General features: G+C 54.7%; 6 protein-coding genes across 6 annotated transcripts; 3 read left to right on the top strand and 3 right to left on the bottom strand.

Annotated features, from left to right (window-relative positions):
• Window positions 1–5090: 5090 nt before the first annotated feature.
• Window positions 5091–11626, top strand: CMQ_6074 (uncharacterized protein; the record flags this gene model as incomplete). Its single annotated transcript, XM_014315139.1, has 3 exons — window positions 5091–5162; window positions 5363–9010; window positions 9077–11626. The coding sequence occupies 3 exons, from the start codon at window positions 5091–5093 to the stop codon at window positions 11624–11626; spliced, it is 6270 nt and encodes a 2089-aa protein (XP_014170614.1).
• Window positions 11627–12209: 583 nt separating this feature from the next.
• On the top strand, window positions 12210–13234 carry CMQ_6147 (DNA-binding protein; the record flags this gene model as incomplete). The annotated part of the gene is made up of 2 exons (XM_014315212.1): window positions 12210–12348; window positions 12435–13234. The coding sequence occupies 2 exons, from the start codon at window positions 12210–12212 to the stop codon at window positions 13232–13234; spliced, it is 939 nt and encodes a 312-aa protein (XP_014170687.1).
• On the bottom strand, window positions 12218–13750 carry CMQ_6161 (uncharacterized protein; the record flags this gene model as incomplete). The annotated part of the gene is made up of 2 exons (XM_014315226.1): window positions 12218–12364; window positions 13745–13750. 2 exons carry the CDS (start codon window positions 13748–13750, stop codon window positions 12218–12220), a joined length of 153 nt encoding a protein of 50 aa, XP_014170701.1.
• Window positions 13751–14164: 414 nt separating this feature from the next.
• CMQ_6219 (uncharacterized protein) lies at window positions 14165–18761 on the bottom strand (the record flags this gene model as incomplete). Its single annotated transcript, XM_014315284.1, has 2 exons — window positions 14165–18576; window positions 18710–18761. 2 exons carry the CDS (start codon window positions 18759–18761, stop codon window positions 14165–14167), a joined length of 4464 nt encoding a protein of 1487 aa, XP_014170759.1.
• A 2037-nt stretch (window positions 18762–20798) lies between these two features.
• On the top strand, window positions 20799–21851 carry CMQ_6144 (uncharacterized protein; the record flags this gene model as incomplete). The annotated part of the gene is made up of 3 exons (XM_014315209.1): window positions 20799–21049; window positions 21281–21614; window positions 21675–21851. 3 exons carry the CDS (start codon window positions 20799–20801, stop codon window positions 21849–21851), a joined length of 762 nt encoding a protein of 253 aa, XP_014170684.1.
• Window positions 21852–23482: 1631 nt separating this feature from the next.
• CMQ_6035 (histidine triad nucleotide-binding protein) lies at window positions 23483–24480 on the bottom strand (the record flags this gene model as incomplete). Its single annotated transcript, XM_014315100.1, has 2 exons — window positions 23483–24306; window positions 24369–24480. The coding sequence occupies 2 exons, from the start codon at window positions 24478–24480 to the stop codon at window positions 23483–23485; spliced, it is 936 nt and encodes a 311-aa protein (XP_014170575.1).
• Between the last annotated feature and the right edge of the window lie 349 nt (window positions 24481–24829).

Below are 24829 nucleotides of genomic sequence, written 5' to 3'. Positions count from 1 at the left end.
CTATAAGCGTAAAAGGTGCAATAAAGCTATAAAGCCTTATACTAGACGGTATATTACTATAGGAAAACTGCCTATATATAAGCGGCGTATACGTCCTTTATTAAAAGCTGCTATAGCTCTATTATAACAACTAGATCTTTAGGCACTTTATAGTTGCTAAGACCTTAGAACTACTTTATCGCTACTTCTACTAGAAAGAAATAAAGAAGGATGTAAAGGCTTACATTACCTTGTGCCTAGTTTGCTAGAGATAGACGATTAAACGGCATGTGCAATATAGTAAGCTAAACCTGCTACCACTACTATAGGGTCCTTAGTAGGAAATCTTTATAAACTTAATTACTAGGCTACTAGTAGCTAAAGTAAGCATAGGCGGCAAAGTAAATGCAATTCTAGTAATCGTTGACTGCTTTATAAAAATAAACCTTTTCTTTGCTATACAAACTACCCTAACGGCTAAAGGCCTTATATACTTTATACACTAATATATAGAACTAGTGTATAGTATAACACTAGAGGGTATAGTCTTTAACTAAGAAAGTATATTTACTAGCGAATTCTAGAGTAAATATTGCTATTAAACTAGAATCTATAGGCGGCTATTAACTATATTTTACCCTTAGATAGATAAGTAGACAAAAAGATCTAACTAGACGTTAGAGTAGTACTTACGCTGCTTTATAATAAAGGAGTAATTAAATTAGCCCTCTTTGTTATCTTTAGCGCAATACGCCTGCAACAACGCTATTAACGCAACAACTAAAATTAGCCTATTTGAAGCGCTATATAGTTAAAAACCAAACCTACAAACTTGCCTTAAAGGCGGCGCAACTGCAAAAGAGGAGCAAGACACGCGCAACATAATCCTAGCAGTGCACAACCGCTTAGAAAAACTAAAAGCTATATAGAAAAGGTTAGCGGCAAACTAGAAGCATGCGATAAAGCGCTAAAAGCGTTATTATAATACACGCTACTAGCCTATAAGCTTTACAGTAAAAGAGCTAGTAAGCTTTTCTATAAAAAACCTTTGCTTAAAAAAATAAAGAAGTTAGCACTAAGACGCATTAAGCCCTTTAGAATCCTTAGGACTATAGGTAAACAAGCATATTAACTAGCACTACTAAAACAATATAGCTAACTACACAACGTTTTCTTAGTCTTGCTATTAAAGCACTAAAAGAGCAAGGTAAGCGTAGAACAAGCGCTTTTAACAATGCTAACGTTAGAAAACCTAGACAATAAATAAGAAATAGAAACAGTTTTAGACAAAAGACGCAAGGCCGGCTAGACTAAATACCTAGTATGTTAGATAAGCTAGCTAACTAAATATAACTAGTAAGTGCTAGAAAAAGATATAGAAAATACGTACGCAGCAATTAAGCAGTATACGCGCAGCAAGCGCGTAAAGACGAAAATATATAGGCAAGAGCCTAAATTAATTTAACTAGCTAAAAGGCCTTATAAGAGACTACGTAAAACTATCTAAAAAGCCTCTAAAGTAACGCTACGCTAGCCGCTACCCTAGCATAAGCCTTATCTATAATATACGCCCTTACCACCGCCTTAAGAAAAGCATTAAAGGCTGTAGTAAGGGCAGCATAACTAGTGTTACTAGGCATTAGGCGCAGTAGCTAAGAGAGCTGCTAAAAGGTTAAAGTAGCAAGCCTAGGCAGTAAAGACAAAAAGAGCGTATACAGCAATAGCAAGTACATTTAGGCTAATAAAGCTTGCTAAGCCTCTACCTAGTAGGCTACCTCTTAAGCTTCCTTCTAGGCCTTAATGCCCTAGCAAAAATTAAGCTCCGCCTACATAACGTTAGCAGCTAACAACACCCCTAGCAACGTAGGCCGCTACTACTTATCTACCTATAACAAGGTAGCAATAAAAGCACCTACAGCACGCGCAAGTGCCGCGCGCACTATAGGAAAACCCTAGCTGTAAAGCTTCTTGTTAAGGCCGCGCAGCACCATCTTAAAGTTAGCCTAGTTGCTAACTATTAGCGGGAAAACCTGCATTCTATTAGCCACTAGAGCAGCCTATAGCCACTAAAAGAGACTTACCCCGCAATACTCGTGCTTGTTAGCACGGTAGCCGTTGCAGCGCCTAGCGCTAGCGACGCTGTAAATACACGGCACGGCCGCGAACCTAGGCAACTCTGTAAGGAGAGTCGTTAGAAAGCGGTGCAGGCACCGCACGCATAACAAGCCGTCTAAGGCAACTTAGAGGTAAGCTAGTAGCGCAGCCGCCACCGACCCTAGAAGCGCCGGACCAGCGAGGGCAGCTCTTGCACCTTAACGGGCCACCAAAGGCCTAACTAGGGGCACGGCGCGCGCCGCAGTCCGCGCCGAACGACGAACTGTGCCAGCATAAGCCCCGCGCGCACGTTGCGCGCGGCCGGAACTAGCACCTTGGCCAGAGGGCAGAGGGTGCCGGGGAGCAGAGGCCAGGGCCGCAGCGGGTACTAGAGCGCTAAAGGCGCTCACCGCAGGCACAAGAACGTTAGAATTAAGAGCAGCTATGTTGCTGCTAGAAGACGAATTTGTTGTTTCTAGAAGAAGTGACCGGATGCTAGACCCTACGATAATCTAATTTAACTATAAGACTAACCTCTCAAATAAAGAGAACTAAAAGCGCCTTAAGTTGCCTTTAACAGCGATCTTAGCAAGCACAAAGGGGCCGCCGCAAACGGACAAGCACCACCACCACCAGGAACAAAGGTTGCAAGCCTTTCGTTAAGACCTGCCTTAGGGGAGTCAGGCACAGGAGGGGAGCAATTGTAACGCCGCCCCAGGAAGGGGACCGACGCAGGCTACGCGCAAGCCGTACGCAGTATGCGCACAGCGTATTAGATGCACATCGTGAACTAGAAGCGGTGCTGGTGGCGCAGGCTGCGTGGCGCAGTCTGCGCACAGGCCACAGCACGTGCTAGCGCACGGGCCAAGTAGAAACGGGGTCGCGCCTGTCCTACGCACTTGGTGCGCCAGAGGTGCGCCTACGATAAAGAGTGCCTCCCGCACTCCCTTAGAGTGCAGAAGGCAAGAATTAGCTATTGAATATACGGCTGCTTCCTCCTGTTAAGAAGATACCTCCTTGCCTGCCTGACTTACCTGGCCTACCCAAGTACACCTTTAACACAGCGTTAGTTTTATTTTTTAAACATTTGTATAAAAATACAAAAAGACTTAGTAAACGTTTAATTATATAGAAACCCTATAATTTTGTTAATGTTTTAAGGTAAGATCTAAAAAGAAGGCTGTATAAAGTTAATCTTAATAAAGAAAGACTACTTTAAAGGCAAAAAAGGTAGCTATACTTTGTAAAGCTACTAGAAAGCATTAATAAAGGGCCTTCTACCTTTTTATAATAGTTTTTAGTATTACTAGCAAGATAATGCAAGGGTATATATATTTATATTATTAATGTAATAGCTTATAAATAACTAAATTAAAATGCTACCTTTCTAGCTTGCCTACAGCCTAGATTTAAACCTAATTAAACATATTTAAGCTAAATTAAAGCGTTTTTTAGCTAAAAAATACCCTAATATATAAGAATTAAAGAAAAACGCAATGAATATAAAGGTTTTTAAGCGAGCAATTTGTAACTATTAGTAGGCAATTAACTAGGCCTTTATTAACAGGCTTATTAATTCGCTGCCCTAACGGCTAGCCGTAGTACGAAAAGCGCGCGGCTGGTATACTAAATATTAGAGAAAAATACCTGCTCTTTAACATGAATACATTTTTCAAGGCCTAGAAAGGCTTGCAAACGCAGTACGTGCTGTTAATGCAAATGTATCCTTTTGTATTAATGCCCTAAAATCCCGTTGGCGGGGTTACTGGTTCCATATTTTTGGACTAGAGGTGTATTTAGCACGCCACTGCACAATCCTTTATCTTGTTCGGAGGTCTGATAATAAGTCTACTCCATACCGACTCGACATGCAGTTCAGCGCTCCGGATCGTTTACCCAACTTGTAAGCTAGCACAGCTGATTACGACGCAATCCTTTTTCGCCCGCCCATCAGGAGACCTATGGTGTCCATTACCTGTTTATGCAGGCGCGTCTCTAATCGTCCTGCTTGGCCGCTCGCCGAACAATCTAATACGGGACGCCGGTAGAATCTAATTGGACCGTCGGTTGCCGGGCAGCCACTGATTCGCTGTAGGACCCCGTTGCAGCTGTTGCCCCACTCCCACCAGCTCACCAGCTCGCACGCAGTTGCTCCGTACCCGTACATAACACGTAATTTATGCAGTGCCTTTCCTCGCCGCGGGAGCTGGCGGCGTGCGATAGTCCACATCTGCTAGCGCCTGCTGCTACATACTAGCCCCATCGCACGTTGCTGTCTGCATCGCCATTGTTTACTCTTCGCCCAGGCACTGCTCCCATTGGCCACTCCACCGCTTTTCTGACCTTGGTTGCCATCACCTTGCTGAAAGAAAGCCTTTGTCTCTTGCCCTCTTGCTCCTTCCCACCCTGTTACTGGCAAAAACAGAAGCTGCGAGGCTGAATGGGCCACTGCATTGCTGTAGCTCTGAAATTACAGCTCTACCCTCTGACATCGTCAATCTTCTTTTCCCCCTCCTACTTTCCTTTTTTTCTCTTCTAATCTCGCCTCTCACCTCCTGCCTCTCGTTTCGCGCCTCGCGCCCCCAAATTCTTGTCTCTCCTTTTATTTCTGCTCCTTCTCTTCTTGTCGTGCTGCATTTTCTCAATCCAGCCAACGATTCTTGTATTCCCTCCCAACTCCCGCCACAACGCTCTCCAGTCCCATACGAATACGGGTATACAGACATTGGCGGTCTGCTCGGCCGGCCTCTGCCCTTTGAGCCATCGGTCCATTGTCCCTCACGCGCCCATCTGGATACCATTGTTCTCGGTTCGCCCGGCTCATGCCGCACCATACGTAGCTCAATTCGTCCCTTCGTCAATGCTGCCATGGTTTTCACCATTTCTCCGCAGCCCTGATCGACCGACTCTTCTGTTGTGCAGCGCTCTTCCGTGCCGAGCCCATCGGCAACCTGCATTAGAGCCGTCCAGGTACGTGTTACATACTGCTTAGCTTTACCTAACTTTCCCCCGTCGCCATGCCATTTGCTTCTGTCAGACTGGACGTGGACGCGATGAACGCATTTGTCACATCGCGGCCACAGCGTCTTGTTTCTCCAGAAAGTTGCTGACGGCCATTGCCGTTCTTTGTCGATCATAACCTTCCTACAAACCTTAATATGGATTGCCCCAATGATTGCCATCACCTTCACACTATCCTCTGCAATGCCACATTCCATAGCTGGCACATGCAGCCTAGCAAAAGGAAGAATGGAATGTAGCTAACCCTACCTGTTCTTTGTATGTTCAGACCATGACTTCCACCAAAGAGGCGTCCGACGACGGTGGCTCCACATCCGATTCCTCTGTTTCAACCACGAGGCCTGCTCCAACCACGTCTGCGGCGAAGCCAGATGCCGACAATGCCGCGCCTACGTCAACAGATACGCCAACGGCTACGGAAACGGCCGCGGAAACGGCCACGGCATCAGCTGCACCAGAGGATACTCCGGTGACACCAACTCAGAAGGCATCTGCTGGTCAGACGCCTAAGAGCGCGCCAGCAGCGACGGGGTCCGTTGGAGCCAGGCAACGCCGTCTGTCACAACCGGCACGAGTTCAGCCTACCCTGCTCACGGACTTCCTTTTGGGCCGCCAGTCACAAGCTCGTGTTGCTGCCAGCCGGAGAAAAACACTAGATGCCGCCGCTGTTAAGGCGGAATTGCGGACCGCCATGCGTCAGTCTTCCGTCCGCAGGATACAACAGCCAGGTGGCGTCCGGGACCGTGTCAAAAACTGGCAGAAGAAAACTGCCGTTGCATTGGTGGAAGGCGGAAATCCTGAGATAGATCCCAGTGAACCAACCGAGATTGCTTTCAAAGAAGAGGAACGCAGCGTTACCGAGTCTGATCGCGTCCGTATCAAAGCTCGCAAAAAGGAAAAACAACCTCGCGCGCCTGATGACAAGAAGATAGCACCCGAGGAAGATGATGAGGATGATTGGGACGACGACCCAGAGGATGCTGCCAAGCCCATTGAACCTCTACAACCCCCAAAGGCGAGGCCGGGCCCGCGCGGCCGTCCCAAAGTTACAAGTCCTCCAAAGCGAAGAATCGTTAGCGACGACAACTGGATGAAACGCAAAAAAAGAACCAGCCCCTCTCCCAAATTCACCGGCGCAAGGACGAAGCCAGACCTCGGCCGTCCAGTCCCTATACCAAAGGACTTTCTTCAGCGCACCGCCCAGAACCCGACTGTCAAGAACAAAATCAAGGACTGGGCCACAAGGGTGGAGATTCCCGAGACACCACCGGCCAAATACACCCGGAACAAGGAGAGGAGAGTCTCTCGGGAAAAGAGCAATAGGCAATCCTCGCAAGATACAGCTAGACCTTCAAGCTCCCGCAGTGCTCCTGAAGACGGCTTTCGTGCCCGCCCCGTTCGGTCGACAAGATCCGCTGAGGTCAGGCAGGCGCAGATTGAACGCGAGGCGAGACGACGGTCTGGGCCGAAAAAGATAGTCGTCGACGACGGCATTCGGGTGCGGCCTCTGAAGCCCTCGAGTCCTGATGACGGAATCAAAGTCCGGCCCCTGAAGCCATCGAGTCCCGATGACGGGATCCGAGTACGGCCCTTAAAAACCTCGCTTCCAAATGACGGCATCAGAGTCCGACCACTGGAACTACGAAACAAGGGTCCTGCGCCCCGAACCCCATCGGTCAAGACCTCCTCTCCAAGTCAGTCTGTTGCCCCAACAGAGTCAACCTACACTGCACGAAGTGCACCAGCACGAAGCACGCGCCTTGGCGGGTCGTCAACCGATAGTCTGCACCGTTTCGAAAAGAAGAAGAACAGCACGCCGGAGAAGGGCACAAAGCTACGTGAGAGTCGCTCGTATGAAGATCAAAGCAGGCGTGTCGATGAAAACAAGAGGCCAGGTAGTCAAACACCCACGCGGATACCACACCCAAAAAGAAGTCCCTCGATACGAAAGGCGCAGCCAAAAAGCAAACCAAGGCGTAGTCCTAGTCCTGCGGAGACTCGCACAGAAACAGCTACGACGCTTACTGAATCGTGGCAGGACCACGAAGAGTCTGTCAACTCTCAATCCCCGTCAAATGTTTCACTGGGTGAATTATCCGAGCCGTCAACGTTGCCTTCAAAGACCTTGGCCGATATCCCGGTGGGCCTCTCGGCTTTTAGCGAGCTTGATCTACCCGTTCGTGGGGAAGGTGGAAGATCACGACCAAGCAATGCCCGGGGAACGAGCTTCAAGGGTGTCCCGCAAGTACTGAAAAAGGTGGTCAGCGAGGGAAAGAAAATGATCCACGAGGTATACGAGAAGCCAGAGCCACCTCGTGCGGCACCAAACCGGCCTGTCCGGATCGAGAACTGGCTGGAGAACACCGTGGATCCTTTTGTCGATGCGTTACCGGCGCCGAAGGTCTCGCCCATCCAGAAGCAGCAGTCGGTGGAAGACGAGTGGAAGATGGATGCGCGGAAGCGATCGATCCCAGAGCCACGGACGCGCAGTCGCGAGCGATCCCCTTCGATGCCCAACAACATACTGCGTGACAACGGGGACCATGGGCGAACAAGCTCGACAAAAATGAAAGACATGGAGAAGAAGGCACCGGCGCCAGTGCCCAAGAAAGAACGTGTGGTCGAGGAGCCTATGATGACAGCCGCGATACCAGCAGCCGCTACGCTGGATGCACGGTCTAGTAGTCCTGGTCTGCGACGGAGCAGAGCCACACGAGGCTCGGCATCTTCGGTGAGGGCCACAAGTGCAAAGAAGCCCACGCGCGATCTACGTCGTGACACACTGCGTGGTGAAAGTGGAGGACATGCGGCGCCAAGTTCGAACGGCAGCCGCGGATCTTCTAGCCGCGGGCGAGACCATGATGCAGAGTCAGATCGATACAGGGACGACCGTAGCTCTGACAGCTACAGTACGTATAAATCGGGGTCAGAACGACGAGACCACCACCGGAAGATTTCTGCTGGCTCGGGCAAGAGCAGCGCTTTGCTATCATCCTCATCCGCAGACGCATCCAGCATTGCCGAGAGTGAGCTCAGCAGCAGCTATCTCGGTTCGGACATGCATTACTCGGACTATGTGCGACGGCCGCCACCTCCAACGCATGGGGACCATGAGCTGTCAACGATCCTTTCGGAAGAGTCGTCTGGCTCCCGGCCGTCGGACACCATGTCTACGATCTCGGAGTCCACCGTTACCCAAACAACGGTCACGAAGATGGCCGGCGACTTTTCAATAGCGGGAAGCCAGCGGTCGTCGACAGGTCTGAAGCGACGGCTGACGAAGCATTCCGATCTGGTGTCGGTGCTGTCTCTGCCGGACGACGCGCGGCGGCTTTCGCGGGCAAAGAGCATCAAGCGGGCGCGCAGTCTGCATCGGAGGACGAGCAAGCTGGACAATGCAACGTTAAGTGACCTCCTGCTGGAGTTTGGAGAAGATGACGATCTCTACAGCAGAGAGCTGAAGACTCTGGTTGACGGTGTCATCCCCGTTCTTTTGACGCAGTTTGTCCACGAAAGAGACCCCCAGCGGTCAGCGCAGATCTTCGGAGCTGGAGCAGATGCCCACAGGATCAACATGATGTCGAAAGCCGTGGTCGACATGGGCGTCGTCCTCGAGGAGCTGAGAACTCTGCACAAGCTTGTGCCGCTTCACGACGCGCAGCGCATGATCCAATGGATGGAGACGGCCTTTTCCGTGTACGAGGACTATCTGGATGCTTGGCGTCTGGGCTTCCAAGGCATAATTGTCAACCTGGCGCCGGCGGCGGGAAGGCAAGACGACAACGACTCGCTCCTGAACGCCATGGACCGAAATGAAGACGGCGATGTGCTGGACGTGAACGGAGAGCGGGTTGACGTGGCGTACCTGCTGAAGCGACCGCTTCTGCGGATCAGATGGATGCTGAAGTTTGCAAAGGTAAGGCGGACGAGAGATGCCGGGTGTACGAGGAAGCTCTGATTTCTAACGGTTCGGCGAATATAGGGAGTCAAGATCATCCTGGGCGCGGGGCTGGCGGGCGACATCGTGACGCAGCTGGAAGCTCTGCACGAGAAGGCGCGGCGACGACATCGCGAGGAGACGGCTCGCAAGACGGACGAGGATGCGATAGCAACGGACACGACTCGAGCGCGCAGTCTCCGCAACCTGGCCGCTCTGGATCACGTACACATTGACCGAGGACGGCAGGTCAACGCCAAGGACTGGTTCGACCTGGACCTGTCGCACTCCAACGGCCAGCGGCTTGAGTGCCAGGTCGAGCTGATCTTCCGGGACGTGCCGGGCGACCCGTCGGACGCGGGCGACATTCTCATCCGAGAAGCAGGGGCCGACGGCCAGTCATGGCTACTGTTCCCGCCCATCTCGCTGCCGTGCATATCAGCCCGCCGGGGCGAGGACGAGCAGTCACTGGTCGTCATGATCCGCGATGTCTACCATGGCCATGAATGGTACGAGCTCATGACACTTTATGCGGACCTTGACGATGCAGTAGACGACTGGTTGGAGATCATGGGCACCAGTCCGGTGCCACCGATGCTCTCCGACATGAGCGTGGCGGAGGAGATGCCAAGAGCAGCTGAGGAGGCCGACATTCCGCTGGGCGAACGCAGGTTCCAAGAGGCCGGCCACGAGAGTCCTACGGGGCCGAAGACACTATCCCGCTACCACTCGCGCCAGAGTTCCAGCTCGCGGACGCCATCGACACCGCCGTCGCCGTCGTCGCCTAGGTCCGTTTCCGATGCCGAGAAGACGCCGACACAGTCCAGCGCACGTCTGGCATCTCCACCACAGTCACAGGGGCGACGGGCACTGCCGGTGATTCCGGAGAAGCCGACGAGCCACCCGCTCAACGAGGACATGAGGCCGGATCCGTCGAAGCTCAAGAGCTCTTCCTCCAAGAGGACAATTGCGGACGAGGACGGGGCACCTCCTCTGCCACCAGCCCACCGGTCGGTTGGACCGAAAGCGGCGCCGATACTGGCACCGCCGAGCAGCAAGAAGTCGCAGGCGCCCTGGATGCGGCGTCGCACGTCGTCGCCGTTGAAGCACGAATACCATCCGTCAGACCACTCGTCCGAGAGCGACTCGACGTCGGAAGGATCCGAGACGGAGTCGGAGTCGTCGATCGAGGACGACCTGTACGAAGACGACATCCCAGACACGCTGCCGGGCATTAGCATCAAACAGGCGGAGCCGTTCTCGGCAGAAGCCATGGCATCGGAACGAGAAGACAGCATTGCCCCGTCGCATTCCGCCTCACAGATAGGACTGCCGGGTCTGCGGACGTCGCGTGTATCCGAGCACACGCTGCAGTTCACGGCGGAGATCTCGTACTGGTCAAACAAGAAGGGGGCGTGGAAAGGCCTAAAGGACCCGGTCAGCACAATCGTCATCACGCCAGGGCTGATCGAGGCATTTGCGCCGGGAGCCATGGTGGCAGATGCACGGCGCAGTCCCGGACGGACTGAGTCGTCGGAGGTGGAAATCAGTGCAGAGGTGCCACGGCCGCTGATTGCGCTGGACCTGACGCCGCTGGTGATGATCCGGCAGAGCACGCTGATTGACCTTGAGATCCGGTCGCCGGTCAGGGCGTATGCCAAGTACAGCAACCTAGACACGAGCATCTTCCGGTTCCGGGCGTCGTCTCCGGCCGAGCTGGCCAACCTGTACAAGGCGGTGCACCAGTCGCGGATGAACAACGCCAAGTACAAGGCGCTGGAGGAGGAGGCGCGATTCGAGTCGTTTGGCCAGCCGCAGGAGCGAGTGGCCGGCGGCGACGACAACAGCAGCATGCGCCGACGGGGCGGATGGTTCGGGCGCAAGAACAGCTACCGCGCATCGACACGGGCACCGTCACAGGTGCAGTCGCAGTCGCAGTCACAGGGCAGCTCGTCAACGCTGTCGGCAACGAGCTTTTTGCGGCGACTGACGGGACACGTCAACAAATCGTTCAACATTGATCGCTCGTCGGTAGACAAGTCAGGGCGACCAGGCAGCGGCGGCATGAGCTTCTACACGTCGTCCGGGGCGTCGTCAGCGGGCAGCGGCATACACACGATGCCGCGGTCGCCTTCGGTCAGCCTGGCAGACGGCAGCATCCGCGGCGTGCAGGCGCTGGGAACGACAAACATCAAGATGCGCTGCCACCTGCAGATCTCGGGCCAGAAGTGGGAGGACCGGGGCAACTGCACGCTGACAATTGCGCGGCCACCACCGGGCGCGCGACAGGAGCTGACAATCTACCACGGGCTGGAGAAGCGGGTGCTGGTGCTGTCGATTCCGCGCAAGGAAAACATCCAACCGCTGATTGTGCTGGATGTCGTTGTGGGCAGTGCGTGCTTCACGAGGCTGGCGGCTCGCGGCATTGTGCTCAACGTGTGGGAGGAGATGCGCGACGAGCAGAACCGTGTCGGCCATGTGTCTGCGGCTGGCGCCATCAGCGGCCGTGTGCGCAAGTGGTGCTTCCAGTTTTCGACGGCGGCAGTGGCCAGCTGGGTCTACGGCCTTGTGGCCTCGGAGGTGGAGATTGCTTAGACGGGTGTTACGATTGAAGACGAGGAAGCTTGTTCACATGACCTTTTGTATGTTTCCTTTGTCTGCTTTGTCTGCTTTGTCTGTTGTTATCGCATTGCCTTGTATTTGTATGTCTATTTCTTTGGCGAGCACGACTCATAGATAGATACCCGGAGAGAAGAGGGAGTTGTTTGGTTAGTTGAACTTAATGTCACTCGGATACGAGTATATACGGAATAGTCAATATCGCTGTATACAGATGCTTTTATCCACGTGATTGGTGACTAAGCAAGCGAGCAGGTGTTGTGGAGCACGAGCCGGGCTGTGTTGGTCGCGTCTGTCCCTTCGCACAGGCCAAACAGGATAGACGAGGCAACACCCAAGTTTATTCTCCCAACACGCCCAAGTTCGTCTTGTCGAGTCTGCGCTTGCCGGCACTGCTGCGCTATCGGTTTTTGATCGCTCATCTCGTTGAATCTTCGCCGCACCTTTTGGCCGTCTCAGCTCTCGTTGTTTCGGTTCCGGCTTCCTTTTGCGCAAGCTTCCTCGTTTGGCAACAAGTCTGTCGACGACGACGACGACGACGGCGACGACAACGATCAAGATGGCCGACTATTCCTCTCTCAAGGTGCCCGAGCTGAAGAAGCTGCTGAGTGAGCGCGGCCTGACGGTGAACGGCAACAAGGCCGACCTGATTGCGCGCCTGCAGGAGAACGATGCGGCGAGCAAGGGCGGTGCCAAAGGTTCGTTTTCGTCGAGCTTTTGTCGAGTTGGGGGCAAGAGTGTTTGTTTGGTGAAACCTGCGTTTATCTGCTGACGACCGCTGCAGCTGCAGCCGAAGACGAGATCGACTGGGACGACGAGCAGCCGACGGCCAAGGTGCCAGCGGCTGCGGCTGCCGCTGTTGAGGCCAAGGCCAAGGCCGAGACGACGACGATGACGACAGCATCAGAGCCGACGACAGCGGCGGCAGCGGCTGTTGTCGACACGGCCGAGGAAGCGGTGCCGGCTGCTGCTGTTGTTGCGAGCGACGACAAGGTGGGCGGTGAAGTCGGTGAAGTCGGTGAGGCCGCCGATGCAGTCGATGCAGGCGATGCAGAAGATACGACTGCCTCTGTTTCTGCTCCTGCAGCAGCCGAGTCCGAGGTCGTTCCCGGCCTGTCGCAGCACCTTGCCGCCACCGACGCGGACGAGGAGGCCCGGCGGCGTGCCGCGCGTGCCAAGCGCTTCGGCATCGTCGACGACGCGGACGTGGCCAAGAAGACGGAGCGTGCGGCTCGATTTGGCATCGATCAGGCCGCCGTCAAGGGCCTCGATGCCGCTCTGCCGGACCGCCCGCGCAAGCGCGGCGCCGACGGCATCGATGGACCGGGCGGCGCGGCCACGACGGCCAACGGCACAGCCGCCACCAACAATGGAAGGGGCAACAAGCGTGTGATGCCGGATCGCCGCAGTGGAGCCGGCCGCGATGGCCGTGCGGGCGGGCGTGGTGGCCGTGGTGGCAGCGCTGCTCGCGGACACGGAAACGGAAACGGCAGCTTCGGCGGCCAGCCAAAGAAGAGAGCCGTCTTGGATGACCCGGTCGAACGGAAGAAGGCCGAGGAACGGGCAAAGCGGTTCGCTTCTTAACGTGCGCGGACAAGTGGCCTCTGCTGCCTACTCTTTCTCTATTCTGCTCCAAATATAACAGTCTGCTTTGCTCTTGCTTGTATTATAGTTTTGTTTGATTTACGCTCGGGTGGAAATCCAATTTTTGGCTTTTAGCATTCGCAGAAGGAATGGTGTTGGAAGGAGCTCTTTTGGCAAGGAAATCAGAAGCACAAAATGCATCACTACGTGCGTTGTCGTCACATCTCGGCAAGGCTGGGACTTGCGCTGCACAATTCGTCTGTGTCATCTGCCACAAATGGGGTATCTCTTTGGTACTGCGCTGTGCTGTGCTGTATACCAAACTAAATACAAAAAGGGTTCAAATCGGCTTGGAAAGCAAAGAGAGGAAAGCACCTCGCGAAACGCTAAACAAACGCCTGGTCATGCAAGTATATCGTCCATCATCATCCTGCTTGTCATGTCATCGTCTTCTCCACCCCATGTCTTGTCGTCTCCTGTCGCTATAAAAGGATTCAGCCTACAACGGACCGGCATTGTGAGGAGGGAACAACCCCCATAGAAAGAAAATAAGAAAAAAGAAGGAAGAAAGAAAAATGTGGAAGGCAAAAGGCAAAAGCATAAAAGGCCTAGCTGTCCAAAAATCATGCAGGTAGAAGAAGAAGGAAACCAGAATACACTCTATACCCAATCAATAGGTCCCGCAAGGCCAGAGAGTGATTCGCAGATGCCGTACTGTGTATACCGACAATACACTCGTTGCTCTGTTCGGGGGGGAAATGCAGTCTGGGCTTGTTGTCGGCTTGCGCCTTTGTTTCTGATTTTGTTTGGCGCCCTGTCGCCCATGTCGCTTGTTGTATGCATATATGCTGGGTGATTAGAATTATAAAATAGGATGGGTCATGTCGGGTCGTCCGTATCCTGCCGTTCATCCCCTGACCAGCTTCCGGCTCAAATACTGGCGACTCTTTTGGTGTCCGGCACACGCGCATAGCAAGCCATGAGCTTCAAGTTCGTCCCCCACGCCTCACACTCGGCTAGTACGGCACGATCCGTCCACATGTCCGTCTTGACGGACCCGTTGCTGTCTATCGACCCAGACGGAGACTTGGCTGCAGCAGCAATGTCTCCGTAGCATTTGCCGTGCCACCATCGCCCAACCCGGGCCACCATGTTCGTAATGCTCTCATCGGCAACCGGGCTCTGGTCGCTAATCATTTCCGAGAGGCTGCGGTTGTCCTTCTTCCGTTTCCCTGCACTTCTAGGTCTGGCTGTGCCGTTCACGCTGATCTCGCTGCTTGACCGTGGAATCGCTTTTGCTGCTGGAACACCGACACGGCAGGATTTGATGTCCGTATAGCCTTTGCTTCCTAGAAGTCGGAGTATTGCGTCGGCTGCTGACCCCAAATGCACATCCGGTGTCTGGAGATGGATCTGCTCCTTCATCTGGCGTACGGCTCGGCGTGTGCGGCTTCCCATATTGTTCATGTCGAGGTCCAAGATAGACAGTTCGATGTAGCCACCCGGCTGCAATACACGGCGGGCTTCGCTGATGATGTTTCTGTAATGGCTTTCCGGAGCTGCACGAGGAAACCTGTAGACAACAGTCGTGAAAATCTCCGACGCAAAAGGGAACTTGTCCGCGTGAGACATGTACTGAATCTGATGATGGTTGGACGGGCTCATCGGGAACGTCGTGGCCCCATTTCCATGACCGGCAGGCAACGGAGCTCGCGGAGACATGTTGAAAAATGTTGCGGCCGGATACGTCTCAGCAGCATAAAACGACCAGTCGTCATTGCCGAGGCCGTCGACAACGAGGACCGAGTGTCCGTTCGGGGGACTCACGGCCGGAACCATGTCATCACGAGCAGGACTGAAGAGGACATGTCCAAACGTAAGCCACTTGCTGACCGTCATCGATCCGACCCGCAAATTGACCTGTGCAGTGGGAGAGTTGTCTTCAGATACTTGGCTGTAAACGCTGCCGTCCGAATTTCGTGGTTTTTGAGGCCCACTCCGCTCGGACGAAACACTGCTTCTTCGTGGCCCAGCTGCCTTGTCTTCTTCGTTGAGTCCACTGCTTCGGTCGCCATATCCGGACACAAATTCGGAGACGGAAAATGGCGTCGGAGGAAGCTGGCCAGATGGCGGTTCACCCCAGCCGTTAATAGCTTCATGCAACTGAGCCGCCATGTCGAATCCCCACACGCTACTAGTAATTGTAGGCCGAGCATATTGCCGCGTCACTTCGCCCGCAACTTCGGTTCGTGGGTGGATCACAACAGTCGGCGACTCCAGTCCTTCGTCCTCCAGCTTGATCTGCCTGGCAATTGCCTTCACTGACAGTGGTACACTCCCTTCGAGATGGAACGGCAGGCCATGCGAAGAGCTTGGCGAGAGCGGAATCTTTGCCGTTTCGTCCTCACCAAGAAGATCGTCATACTCGTCCCAAACCTCGTCTTCGTACAGAGGAGCAGATGGGTCCGGTACAATCGCTGTGGAGTCAGCAAAGGTAAGAACACCCGAGCTTCTCGAGGTCGTCGTCGTTCCAGAATTATGGCGTGGTGGAAAGGCAAGAAATTCAGTACTGTCACTTGCGGGATTGACTTGAAGCGAGCTTTCTAGCAACGGAGTATCTTTCGCAGAGATTGCACGAGGAATGATCTCGAGGGAAGCCGGGACCTGTATACTTGCCCGGTTGAACGGCCTGGAAAAGCTCCAGGGAGATGATTGTTCTTGTCTGGCGCTGACGACTTTAGGTATCCGACCAACCTGCTGCAGCCTGCTTGGACGTTCGGATTGTGCTGTGGATGTCTGTAGGAAAGTGCTTGGGGAACCGTGTTCCGACGGAGCTTGAGGGCTTGAGATCAGCTGAGGTTGAGGTTGCTGGATTGTCTGGTCTTCGTGCGGGACCATCTGCTGTTCTGGCAGAATGGAGATCAACGGCGGCGGTGGCGGTGGCAACAGTAAATCTTCCTTTGAAACCGTACTGTTTTCCAAAACTAGTCCAGTTTGCTCATCCAAAGGCTTTGGCGTTGGGCTCTGCAAGGCATGGGCCTCACGAAGAACGTGTTCCATGTCCGTATCGCCATCTTCTTGCTCAGACGAATCTATCATGGTATAGAATGCAACCGGCTTCTTTTCTCGTACAGAAGAGGCGGCCTCGACAGTGACCGTGACGGTTGATGAGGACTCGGCTCTCTTCTTCAGGGACGCAGGCTGGCTTTGGGAACGCCCAAACATGTTCCATTTGCGGGGTGACCTCGCTCGTTTTGTGAGCTTTTTTGGCGCAGCCTTGACATTGACAGGCACTGACTCTTTGAGCCCACGCTCAATCACTGACCGAGAGCCAATCGTAGAATCATCTGACAGAATGCCGGTATCAAGACTGGTAACGGAAGACGACACCCCAGGTGGGGACTCTCGGGTAACGATCGGTGCTGGAAGATGGATCTGGGATTCGCTGGGCGCATGTAGAAGTTGAACAGACCGCCGGAAGGCAAGTGTTGGGCGTATCAGTACTTCGGAATCACTACTGTCGGAAGGGCGGTGGTTTGAGAGCTGAGGCGACGAGGCTAGCCGGCCATCGCGGGACATGGCTGATGGCCAAAGCGCAGACCGATCTTCGGACGACGACAGAGACACTTGCGACGTATTAGGCAGGTCGAGACTTGGCCTTGAGAAGCTGAAGCTCGTGTTGCTGTCGGTGCGGCTCAGTTCCAGGCTTGTGTTTTTGTTGAGCACAACCTCGCCCCCAGAGATGATTACCGGACTCAGCCGATCCCGAAGGAAAGGGTCCTGTACCTGCGCGTTCCCCTGGTTGTCCTGCGAGGCCGAAACTCCCCTAGACAGAGTTCCCGCGCTGTTGCTTCGCCGCCGGCTGGCCCCGAGACGACCGTAGCCTTCATGGCCAGTGCCGGCGGCAGGTCCTCTCCTGGGCGGCTTTTCTTTCGGCTCTGCTGCTGCCGTGACGTTCACCACGAGGGCCGGTTTGGTACGCCGGCCGAACAAAGGGAATCGCGTCCGGAAAGTGGAAACACTGGGGCTTGGTGTTCTGGTTTTCCGTCCTGTATCTTCACTGTCGCTTAGTCTCGAGTCTTGGCGCGCCACTCGCACAGAGACGTTTGCAGACCCAGATGCAGAGTTGGGCCCGGGCACGGCCCCAGAAATAGACATGGACGAGCGATTCGCTGTCCGGTCTCGAATAGTAGGTGGCCGCGCTGGAGATTGCGCGCGTTGATCCCGAAACGAAAGAATGGAAGTTGACCTCTGATGGCGCTTGGCAAGAGTGGTGCTGGTTTGTGATGAGAGAGCCATGCCTATGCTCCCGCGCCGGTCGGAAGACCGGGCCGTGGCGAGGCTGCTGTGTATCACAGGAATGGGAAATCTGAAGTGCGAGTGCAGATCGGGTGTTCCGTCTCTGCTCGGACGAGTAGGTGGTGCAGGCTGGGTTGCGGATCGTGAAGGGACCGGCCTCGATGCCGTAGCGATCTGCGACTTCCCCGAGGGGGGTGGTTTCGGCAGAGAGGTTGGATTGGAAGACGCAGTCGCTTTGGCAGGCTTGCGAATCTGGCTTGATACGGATGGCCGTGGTGCGACTGTAGGCCGTTCTTGCAGTGTTGGCTTTGCCAGGGAAACTTTGTCTGTATCGGTTGGCATTCTGAATCCCTGCGATGACTTGCGTGGTGGTGGACTCGGTGGGAGGGGAGAAAGTCTCTTCTTTTTTGGCCTCGTGCTCTTCTTGTCGCCATCGCGAACGGTCCCGTTTGAGGAGGAGGAAGACGAGTTTAGAGACTCACGAATTGCGCTAAGGGGATGCGCCGACGTGCCAGCACAACCACCTATATCACCTGCCACTTCTGTGCCAAAACTGCCAGCCCTCCCCCGGCTGTTCTGACGTACTTTGGAAGCTGCGAGGGTGCGGGTGGAGGTTACCACACCAGGGGAATAAGACGACATCGAGGTAGGTGTTGTATCGCGACTGTATGATCCAGGACCAGGAGATTCAGAGAATCGTGTGGATGGGCTGCCACTGATACCGCTGGCCAGACTGCTCGGTCCGGAGCTGTATGGCGTCGGCGGTGGAGGCAGCCCTTCGGTGGCAAGCCGGAATAAGAAATCCGGATGCTGTCTTCCGCTCTGGTTGCCTGCTATCCCTGACGGCGGTTGAACATGACGATACCTGTCGAGCTCGGGGTAGATGGTTGCCGGGTGAGAGCTCGCAACCTCCGCCTTGTTGGCAACACGCAGCTCTGCCGGGCTTTGCGTCAAGCCACGGTCCGAGCTGAATGGTAGGGGAATCGAAGAGGTGGATCCGTTCTCTCTCGATCTGTTGTGAGGCTTGCTCAGATGTCCTCGATCTATTGAGGGGGGGCGGTTGATCGTGTGGTGTGGATTTGGGCGAATGGCGATCCTGTCTGATCCAGAAGCTGGTGGGGCCGGCACAGCTGCAGAGGCAATCCGCGTGCCTCTAGGATGGGGTGGAGGAGAGACGGCGGTTCGGCCTGGCCGTGCGAGCCCAGATGGGCCCGTTGCTGAAGTCCATGGCTGGGACTGAAATGTGTCAGGGGAGGGCGTGAGTGTGCTGGCTGTTGTAATCTAGGCGGCTGTCGTGAATGTGAGAAAGGAATGTGTGTTTGTGGCAGTCTGCTCGAAGGGTTCGGCCGGGCCCCGGAGGCGGATGCGAATGGAAGCCGACCGTTCTCGGGAGTGTCTGTTCTTCTAGATGGAATGCCGCTAGTGGATCCTGGAGGGTATCTCGCACCAGGCCTGAGGGATTCCATTGTGCTCTCGAGCCGTAAACATGAGGTAGTAGTAGCTGGCAAGATCAACCAGAATAACGTGCCATATTCCAGTGGTAGAATGCAAAGCAAGGTAGATTGACTAGAGCAGATGGTCAGCGAGGACTTCGTAGTTGTGCAATCAACATGGGCAGCACCAGTACCAGCCCTGGCGAGATTGGAATTCGCTATACCACCCTACTTTTAAATTAAAAAGAAGCTGTCCAGAAGTGGTCAGCAGGGGAGCCAAGCCGGTGGCGACCGTACACAAAAGGGGGAGGCCTTTTGTATTCGAAGACAAGGATGAGACAAACCCAAAGACAGAACCAAAAATACACTGTGGCTATCGAGCCAGAGGTAGGCAGGATACCGAGATGTTGGAAAGGTACGTGAAGGCCTGGAAGCGAAAGGCAGCGAGGGAAGAAAGAAGGAGGAAAGAAGAGGAAGAAGAACGGAAGAAGAAACGGATCAAGCTGCCGCCGGGACAGAGAATTCGACAGAGGAATTGAAAACGGCCCAGAGGCGGAAGGACGAGCAGAGGTATTTGACGATGGGAGTGAGGGGGGGCTTCGAATAAGCGCGTTTAGGTACGACGTAGTACTCCGTCCCACACCGAAATAGAACGACAGAGAGGAGTGGCCGTCGAAGGGGGTGTGGCAAGTGGCTGATGGTATAGGATGGGGGGCGTTTTGTTAGTCTCGGGCACGAGGTCCAGCCTGGGCGTTGTAGAACCGTTGCGAAGAGCAGAAGACGGGAAGGCCGATGCACGAGCTCGCAAGCGAAAGTCGAGGACGAGGGCCAGAATAGGAGACGAGCTGCTGCAGACCGACAGAATGGTAAGAAGTCACCGAGAGGTGGTCGCAAGGCGGACGGGTTGAACAGTAAGTATATACCCTCCTCACTGCCGTTTTCCTTCATGGGAAAGGGCCGGGGGGTGTAAATCAAGAAGCATGGGTTGCTCCGAAAAGTGGAGGAGGATTGAAAAGGTACGAGTACGGAGTATCTTACATAGTACTCTCTGTACATTGCAGCATGGGGGCCCAGAGGGCAGAATCTCCAAGAAGACACTAGTCAGATTGTCATTTTATGGACCCGCGTGAATGCAGCCGGGGTGGGGTGATGGCTTTTGCATAGTGAGATACGGAGTACATACGTCGTACTCCGTAGACGACGATCTCGAGGGCTAGAGATGGCCCGTGGCGTTGCCTTGTCGTCGCGGATGCCGACGGCCGTTGGGGATGTCTCTGGCTCATGGCGTATGGTCTGTGGCCTTTAACCTTTGGCCTATGGCTCAGTCTGGCGGTCAGCTTGCTCTCCTCGCCGACAAGCTGGTGCTCTGTACTCCGGCCAGGCTTAGCCGGAGAGGGCGCAGGCCAAGACGGGCAGAGCAGTTGAACCCTACCGGAGGATGAGGCTAGCGAGGTGTTGGAAGTGGGCCTAGACATCCGTGAGAGAAGAGGAGATCCAAGAGTGCATATCTCTGGACAGCGGTACCGACAGGCGAAAAGGGTGGCGGAGACCTGGCCGGCCAGGGCAAGTGGTGTGTTCTGGCGGTGTGGTGGAGACATTTGTGGTGGGGATTGTGCACATAGTATGGGATTGTTTCTTTCTTAATCCGGGATTGCTCTCGTTTTCTTTTGATTTGTTTCGTCTTCCCGGTTTTCTTCTCCCGCCATGCTTTCTCCTGCCGTCCCTTTTTTCCTTTTTTTCTTTTTTTCCTTTTTTCCTTTCTTCCTTTTTCTCTTTTCGCTTTTCCCGTTTCCCGTATCCTTTTTCCGCTTTCCCATTATTCTTCGTAAAACATGCCGTTATCGTTTATCGAGTGCGCCCTTCTTCCCCGCCCGCAGAGACTGCGCCCTGGCGTCTGCATACGGCCATGTCCTATGAGAGGCGGAGGCCCGGACTCGTCCCTGCCATTGGACAGCTCCGAGGCGGGACACGTCCAATGGCGCCTTCCCGCACAGGACGTGGTGGAGACCCTCCATGCGACGCAGGGCAGGTGTGACCGACGCCAGGAGCAACTGCAATGGCAGCTGCAATGGCAGCAGGAGCTGTCCGTACAGACGCGACAGCGACCTCTGGCTTGTGCTAGTGGCGGGTAGTTAGCGGAGCACAAGCTTGCCGTGGCAGCTTGCACAGCGGTCGTTGAAGCTCATACGTCGTAAGATGCTGGTCATAGGCGACACGGGACGACGCTAGGCCTGGGCCCAGCGCCAGCAAGGGCTAGGCCAGAAGGCTACGCTCCCTAAACATCCGCGTCGCACCTGCTGGTGTGCCAGCACAGCAGCATCTCAGCTGGCGCTGGCCCCCTTCCAGAAGGCGAGGCCAAGCTTCGGCTGTCCCAGCCGGCAGCCCAATCTTCAGCGTGTGTCGCCTGCAGGCTTCTCCGACGTTACAATGCGTGTCTCATCCTCCCACAGAGGGTGGTTCGGGGCGGCGACGCTACCACGTACTATGTTAGGGCGACATACGGAGTACTTAGATTGAGGATTACAGGGTTCAGCGAGATTACATACACAATCGCCGTTGGCTCGCTGACCAACGCGCCCGCTAGCAGAAGACCGCTAACAGCCGGTAGCGAGGAAAGGGCCGACGCCATGGTTGTGTTTTATTGGCGTGTAAGAAGGACCACGGGGTTTATATAAAGAAACGGCTATCCGAACCCCTTCACCAAATAGGCCGGCTTGTCGGTGGTGCCCGGAGTCGCAGATGAGAGCCATACGAGGATAGAGCTCCGAGGCTTCATCTTCACAATTAGCTCCACCACAGAGAGCCCACCTCTGCCGCTCCGCTGTGATTCGCTGATCCGCACAGGGGTCCGATGGGACGACGAGGTGGCCAAGCCGCAATGCTGATTTTCCATTCGCTGGAAAAGCGCGTATTTCGAGCCAATGAAAAGAAGCCCCACCCGGGTTGGATTGTCTGTGACCTGCCCATCCTTCCTCCTCTCTTTTTTTCGTCACCCGGCCTTGCTGATCCAATTGACCACATTCGTCAAATTGCTGATCCAATTGCCGCCCTCAACTGTCTGTCAAGCACGTGAGTCACTATGGGGCCACACCAACGGTCCGCGATGGCCTCAGATCGGTCCCACTGCCTCGCAGCAGACTCTGCCTCGAGATGGCAGCTGAGAGCCATGCATCGGGCCATGATGCGTTGGCAGACGAGAAAAAAATTGTGTTCGCTCGATGTTCACAAGGCAGTCTCTGCTGTCAGTGCGTTTTTTTTTCTCTCCTTTTTTCCGGCCTTTTTCCAGTGAAGGAGGCCTATTTCTGGCTTTTTCCTGTTTTGGTGGGCTTTTGCCGGGGGCCTTCAAAAGGCTGCCTCTTTAAATCGGGACCCTCCTGCAGGTTACTCCGTACAGCGCCCAAATGACTGGGCTTCTGCCTGTGCGCTGGCGGGCCTGCATACGCTGGGACCAAATGCTTCTTTTTAGCTGCACTTCGCCACTCGGGCTGGGAATCTGTGCAGAAGCCTTGGGCGGCTTGTGGCTGAACCAAACTCCTGCTATTGCCGGCAGGCCTCGTATCTCGAGATGCCAACACCTTGTTTTGTTCCTGCAGGCCCCTTCTGCAGGGTCTGTCGCACTTTGTCGACGTCTCCTACAACTACCTACTCCGTTGGTCAGCCATTTGGGGAGAGCAAGGGTCTCTTTCTGCCTCTGCTATTGGGTGCAAGTGCCGGGTCTCAACAGTACAACCGTTGCATCGCAATGAGGGGACTATCTTGGCCTTGGCTGAACCGTGCATCTTACGATGCTGACCCGCTCGAGCACGACGGGCCCTTTCGCGTCTCGAGCACCGACTTGCCTGCTTTGCTGTCCCCGGTGGCAAAGCTCGCCTCTGCTAGAGCTGTCTCCTTTTCGAAACAGAGTCTGACGCAGACCTGCTTGCTGCCTGCCTCTCTGCTCTCCAATCCTACGGCAAGCGGCCAGTTCGGCCAATGTCTACAGAGTACGCTTCGTTCGTGTGGACCCAGCAGGCCGGATTGGAAGCAGTAAGACCTGCAGCTAATCTGATGGATCTAGCTGGAGCGGCTTTGCTCGCCTGTCCATTGGTCTGCTCCTTTGCGCAGCTGACAAAAGGGCGAGCGAGCCTGGCAGGATTCGCTCGTTGGGAGTGTCTTGTCTACGGAGGAACAGCTCCTGTGTGACGCGGCTCGATACGAGCTGACACGCAATCCCTGACCAGTCATGCTGACTCAACCTGCTTCTCTCCGGAGCACAGACTGGGCGAACTGAAGGACTGGACGGCGAGAGCGCAAGTACAAAGATGCAGTCCTTTCCTTATTGCTTTTCGGCCCCCCACACTACACAAGTTGACTCGTCCCCAGATCGGAGGCTGGGCCACTCACATGCAGAATCAACTGCTACGATGTAGAGGTGATCCTGTCATACGATTCCCCATCATGTAGCCACATTGTATTAGTATTGCAGATCATTCTGCGTGACCTCACTGCAAACACTCGCGCTATGCGCCAACACCTCTCATTCGCGCTTCCATGCCTGGAACTCCTGTTCCAGGTGCCGCTTGAGGTCCGCGAACCGGTTGCCAAACTGCCGTCCGCACCGCCAGCACGCCATGCTCTGGTGCAGAGAGTCAGAACTGTGTCGAGGGTCCGACGCCGCGAGCGGGAAGGCGTCCAGCGGTACGAAAAAAGGCGTTGTGAACGAGTTGTAGTGCGAGCTGTTGCGCAACCGGTCGCTGTGCATATCTCGCGATAGCACATGTACGTGCAGGTGGCTCATGCTGGGATGGGCGTGCACGCCGACGAGGACCTCGGCCGCCCAGTCTCGGCCAGGTGGCGGATCTCCCCCGACTTCTCCCTCGCCGTCCTCGTCCATGCCCTCTCCTCTCATAAATGCCTCCCGCGCTGCGTCCTGTGCGCTCCCGGCTCCCAGCTGTCGCCGCAGCTCAGCAGCCACAATCGTCCGCAGCTGCTCGGCCGCGGCCCGGAGGCCGGCAAGAAACCGGCTGGCCGCCTCGTCGCTCTGGCGGCTGAGAACCTCCAGCGGGTGCTGTCGGTTGAAGCGTCGGTCGCGCGGCAGCAGCAGACAGTGTACCGTGGCCTTGGGGTACAAGTCGTGAATGGCCACAAAGTCGGCTGTGAAGAAGATGACGCGGCTACCGCGGCTGCCGCTGGCTGATCCGCCGTCTGCAGTAGCAGCCGGGCCGTCCATCAGGTGCGCGGCCGGATCGCTAATGTAGACGCCGAGACCGTCACTGCCAGCGAAGAAGCGATTGTGGTGACGGCCGGTAGTACTGGCAGGGGTGTCCAGCTTCGGTCGCTTGGGCCTCATCAGTTCAGAAACTGGGGTCAGTGCCCACAATGTCAGTCCTGTATCTTGACAACCGCCATCGAGCCCGACTCACATGCATTGTTTGTGTCCCTGCGCTTCTTCGTTGCCGTTGCCTCTGCTAAATCAGATGAGGTTGTCTCTGCGACAGCGTCCTTGTCATGCTTGGTCTGAGCTGTATTGGCCATGGCTGCCGAGAAGAAACGCAGGGTACAGTAATAGGGTCTATTAAAACAAAGGGAAGAAAAAGAGCGCAAGCCCGGCATGTAGGAACCAACACGGATGTTGTTGATTTCACTCTTATATTACGGAACATACGCAAAAGCGTGAATACCGGCGCTACTGCCTTGAATTCCCTTTTCACTCCACATTATAGGCCGTTTGCATGCACTGCTGCTACTGTAACATTTATAGCGCGTAAGGCTTAATTGACACGTGCGCATTCGCCACAAAACTCCGCCTGGCTAGCATCACTTCTATTCCATCAACAGACTGCAGGGTACAGAGATCAAGGAGTAAACAGTCCACCCAAGAAAC

Source organism: Grosmannia clavigera (genome assembly GCF_000143105.1).
Source record: "Grosmannia clavigera kw1407 unplaced genomic scaffold GCSC_167, whole genome shotgun sequence".
Lineage (NCBI taxonomy): Eukaryota > Fungi > Ascomycota > Sordariomycetes > Ophiostomatales > Ophiostomataceae > Leptographium > Leptographium clavigerum.
Note: the sequence above shows the minus strand (reverse complement) of the source record. Positions and strands in the feature narration are given on the sequence as shown.